This window comes from Montipora capricornis, chromosome 1 (genome assembly GCF_036669925.1).
Source record: "Montipora capricornis isolate CH-2021 chromosome 1, ASM3666992v2, whole genome shotgun sequence".
Classification (NCBI taxonomy): domain Eukaryota; kingdom Metazoa; phylum Cnidaria; class Anthozoa; order Scleractinia; family Acroporidae; genus Montipora; species Montipora capricornis.
In genome coordinates this window covers 25349844-25354843 of record NC_090883.1, presented here as the reverse complement: position 1 = coordinate 25354843, position 5000 = coordinate 25349844, and the positions used below count along the sequence as shown (strand labels likewise).

The following is a 5000-nucleotide window of genomic DNA, read 5'->3' as shown; positions in this document are numbered from 1 at the left end:
GTCTATGCAGTGAATGCAGTGATCATTGCGATTTGTATTGGAAAAGCTTCTCACTGATGCCAATGTTCGCAGCATTTTTCATTGACACACGAGTTTGCTTGTAGAGGGCCTCGTGTTAGAAACAAATTGGCCTCAAAAGTTCAAAGAACTTGTGAAACCTAGTCAACACCCCAGACTTAAGCTTTTTAAAAAAAAGCCCTTTGCTTTGGAAAATCAGCGCCCTTGAATCCTTCTGAATCTATTTTATTTATTTATTTATTTATTTAGTTTTCGGTCAATACCTAATTTAGCCGCTTGGGCCGATAGCGGCGGTTAGCGATGAGAGGCGGCTGTATTCGCAGGCTATACCTCATTATGAATTGCATGATTGGGTATCGACTTGGCTCGTGATTAGAAAATAATGCATTAAGACAGACTAGCTTGAATTAAAGAAACCAATTTAGCCACCATTCTGTCTCGTCACCACTGCCCCAGGGAGCCAACAAGATAACTAAACGCATGCGCAATTTTAATACACAGACATGGCACGCTTGACGTCATATGCATAACGCAAAATGAAGATGTTAATAAAATAACACCTGTAGGGAGTTGTATAAATACGGCTTAGGGTGGGCATGTGATCCCTTGTTGCAGTAGACTCATAATTCCAATCAAATTTCGACTTCCAGGTAGGTCTCGTTTAATTTTCTAATTCTATTTCTTCACCACTGCCACAGGGATGACATGAGACTTTAAAGCCCAGACATTCACACGAGGAGAATAAAATGTAGAACAACGGGGGAATTTAATCGTAATCTTAAGGAATGCCCGACATACATATTCACGTTCAAATAAGAACAAAAGTAACTCTTGTAGGCAGGATAGCAAGGTGTTGAAACCAATAGAAACTTTCAAGTTACCCACATTTAGTGGGGATAGTGAAGTCCAATTCTAGTTAGTCAATTGTGAGCACAGATGTAGCAAAACCACCATCCTTTTGGAAAGGCTTATTGTAGAAGCGATGAAATGTTCTTTCTGAAGACCAACCAGCAGTGTGACAAAATTTTCTTATTTTCTTATTGCCCTGAATTTCCTAATTTGTGCCCTGTGTTACCTTAAACTCCTTTCAACACAGGTGGCAATGGGTTCATTAAAGCATACGCTACACTTGTTTCCGTCAAGAAATTTTCCAACGTGACTCTGAGATGCTCAGCGATGGCCTGGCAGAACTGTTTTTTCGGTGCTAATTTGACATGGTATCACGGAAACGAAATCCTAGAAAACAACACTAAGTATTCTATCAGGAAACAAAACACCAACGAATGCAAAAACCGGATACTGGAAGCCCAGTTCTTCCTCGAGATCTCGAACGTGACGGATGCAGACGCTGGGGAGTACGTCTGTAAGATGCAATGCAGTGTCATTGAAAGAATTAACAAAGATTTCATCAAGCTGCTGTCAGGTAAGTAACCTCAAGAGTCTTCAGTTTTGCCGAACGCGGCAGTTGTGCTTAGAAAATCTGAATGTCAATTTTGTATTGCTGTGTGGGAGGCGCGGTGGCCTCATGGTTAGTGCGCTCGACTCCGGATCGAGTGGTCCGGGTTCGGGGCCTGGCAGGGGACATTGTGTTGTGTTCTTGGGCAAGACACTTTACTCTCACGGTGCCTCTCTCCACCCAGGTGTATAAATGGGTACCGGCGTAATGCTGGGGGTAACCCTGCGATGGACTAGCATCCCATCCAGGGGGGAGTACAAATACTCCTAGTCGCTTCATGCTACAGAAACCGGAGATAAGCGCCGGCCTGATGAGCCTTCTGGCTCGTAAGCGGAGACTTTTTTTTTTTTGCCATTCGAACCCACTTTCAAAATGGTAATATTTAACAATTATTCTACGAGGGCGTACTGGATATGAAGTGATAGATAACCAACGAGGCAGGTGGCGCCGAGTTGGTTATGATCATTTTATATCCAGCGAGCCCGAGTAGAATAATTGTTTTTATTAAAAACTCCAGGATCAACAACTCTCTCATGTATTGTCGACTAAAGAATCGATTTCTGCCTCGGTCAATTCCGGTCCAAAGCAGCCTTTGTCGGCCATTTTTCTCTCAGAGCTTCAAAAACGTTTTCAGTTCGCTTTATTGCTGACGCGTTCCTTGACCATATGAGGTACAGCAGGTATATGTACTGATAGCCTGTGTCCGGCGAGCCTATAAAATGCTTGAAATCTGATATTCGTTGTTTTTGGTTTTTAGTAAATACATTTAGCCAAGCCTAAAAACGGAGCTCCCGGGTTATTTATTCTTGAAATAAGCAATCCAATCGAAAACCATAAATTGGTCAGCGGTCAACATTCAAATAAATAACTGACCTCGATGAGTTTCAAACTTGAGACCGCGATATGATCATGTGATACTGGTCAGCGGATACCTTGTTTTGACAGGTGTCGATTGACCATAACATGGATGTCCATTACTAGTAGTAGTAGTAGTAGTAAATTTGCTTTATTTTTCGCTGTTTCTGTTTTGTCAAAACTGCAGTGTCAAACGCAGTTGGCCGTGCAACTTCCCGCCACAAAACGCGGGTTGCACCACAGAGTTTCACAATGGCATACATGGAGGGGTGGACGATCGTACGGACGCACGGTGACCAAAACCAAATTTTCTCGTACAGATGGGTTGGCATATTTTCTTATCCATGGTGCTCCGCGCGTGAGCCTTCGGCGCGCAGAGCTCCGCTACAATACACCTTATTCCAAAATGGCCGCCATTTAGATATTCTTTTGTTTTCATTCAAATTAGACGTTGATGCCTCGTTCGAGGCAAAATGTTCTTTTGAATTTTCAGCTCAAGAACGAGGCATCAAGGGCTAATTTGATTAAAAACAAAAGAACATTTAAATGACAGCCATTTTGGAATAAGGTCTATTATGTCGCGCATCACGGTATAGATAAAAAGGGCCTGAATTTTAGATTCCCTAGTGTAGTTAATCATATTTTCATCTTAAGCTAAAACCGAGTTTTCCGCTGACTCTCTACATGTCACTTTTGGGTTTGCCTCAGAAATGGTTACTTACTGCTGCGAGTCTTCAAGATTGGAGAGGAACAAACTTGTTCCTTGAGGGGGACAGGAGGGCATTTACCCACTCCTCTTAAAAATCGCAAACGTAGACGTACCCACTGATTGTGGTATTAATTACGTAATTACAGTGTCCAATGGATCATGGGATATAAAACAAGGCACATGTCGCTCAACCAGTTGAATATGTTTGACTTTGTCACTTTAATCTGTATATTTTCTTTTCGTGGAATGCTACACACAGAAGCATAAAATCACACCCTCTCACTTCCGTCTCTAACTTATAAATGTACAATTCAGTTTATACTGATTTTGTTTGTGACTTCCATTTTATCAGAGGAGAAACCAGAAATTACTGAGAGTACACCACGGCAGCTTACAAGTAAGTGAAACGTCCCGACAAGTAACGCAAAAGATTTTTCAAAAACTTGAAAATCGGAAGCGTAAGTGCATCCCCTTCAGTTAGAAGAATAACACAATTTCTCTCAATAAACCGCCAAATAAAAAGAACAACATTTTTCTCTACCTTTCTACAATTTCAGAATCCCTCATAGCCACAACCACGTCTAAAATCATTTTTTGTCTTTCTTTCCTACATTCCTACTTTTCCTCTCCCTGGAATCGACCTCTATTTCTTGTTTGTGCTTTTTTTTATCATTTTACTACCCCGCAGTTGACCAGAAAATTTCATTCTGGGCAAGTGCAAATATTTTTTTCGAGTTGATTGTCCATAGCAGGAACATGAGTAGGACCTCCCACAAAAGCCCGGCCTATGAGTCATCCTTTGCTTGCGTCTTCCTATTTTTAGAACGGCACGAGTTCTTCGGCTCTGCAAGCACTGTTTAGAATGGCCAATGGGAATAAAGCTATTGATGGTTTGCATGTGACGTCAGGATGGCCACGTTGGTGTACAGAACAATGCAGTAAAATGTCTCTTGGGAATTTGACTCTATATTTACGCAAAACTTGTGTGGCCATTTTCTATTGTTTTGTACGCCAACATGGCTGTCTCATCACGTGGATGCAACCAACATGGCCGTCTCATCACGTGGTTGCAACCACATGGCCGTCTCATCACGTGGATGCAAACCAAGAATTGTCAAACGAAGACAAAAAAGCACAAACAATGTATGCAAATCGTGCTCCTGCTAAAGGATTAGTTCTAAATACAGAAAGATACGCACAAAGAATGACTCAAGGGTATAATGTAGATTTGGAGGATCCTAGTCACGGGTACGAGGGACGTCGCTGACGCCAACGATCAATTGGTCGGAGTTTTTCGTATTTTGTGATTATTGTGAAAGCTATTTTCAGTTTGTTTTGTTGATCAAAACCTGATTGAAGTGACTCAAAAACATGTGTAGCATACGCTTTCATTTTCGCTGGAATGACTGTCGTCTCTCTGGCATCCGTTTTTAGAGCCATCATCCGTCACGCAACGCAACGCATTGCTTAACGAGGCTAAAACGGATGCAGGGGGAGATAGCAGCTGGTGAAGATTTGGCAAAAAACACGGAAAAGTCTGCTTAAGGCTATCCCTGGGAGCTTATGCATTTTCAGCCAAGAAAGATCGAAAAAGTGCTTAAAACGTCAACCACTTTTACAGGTCCCAGTACAACACGACCAAATCATTGGGTTCTAAACTCCAGCGCAATGCAGCTCAGCTCTCGTGTAGCATTCGTGTTGGTGTTAAATGGGTGAGCAATGAAATATCCTCCCCCCCCCCACCCCTATCTAGTCTAAGCCCATAATAGAGCCAATGTAGCTTTCATGTCGATCCAATGAAATAATACTTAATAAAGAACTGTGTGTTTCCTTTCTTAAAAGCCTTTATTTAGACAAAGAGAATGCAATTTCAGGAATGAAAAAAACAACAACAAATGTTTATGTAAATCCAAGCTTTTTCTTTAGTTTAGTATTTTTTTTTTGTCCTTTTCCTGGTCTTTG

At 41.6% G+C, this 5000-nt stretch overlaps 1 protein-coding gene across 1 annotated transcript in view; it reads left to right on the top strand.

Annotated features, from left to right (window-relative positions):
• Window positions 1-5000, top strand: part of LOC138034653 (titin-like) — a 17066-nt gene that overhangs the window by 6977 nt on the left and 5089 nt on the right. The window contains exons 5-6 of the mRNA XM_068881869.1: window positions 1115-1441; window positions 3391-3435. Coding sequence (XP_068737970.1) covers window positions 1115-1441; window positions 3391-3435 — 372 coding nt within the window. The remainder of the gene's footprint in view (window positions 1-1114; window positions 1442-3390; window positions 3436-5000) is intronic.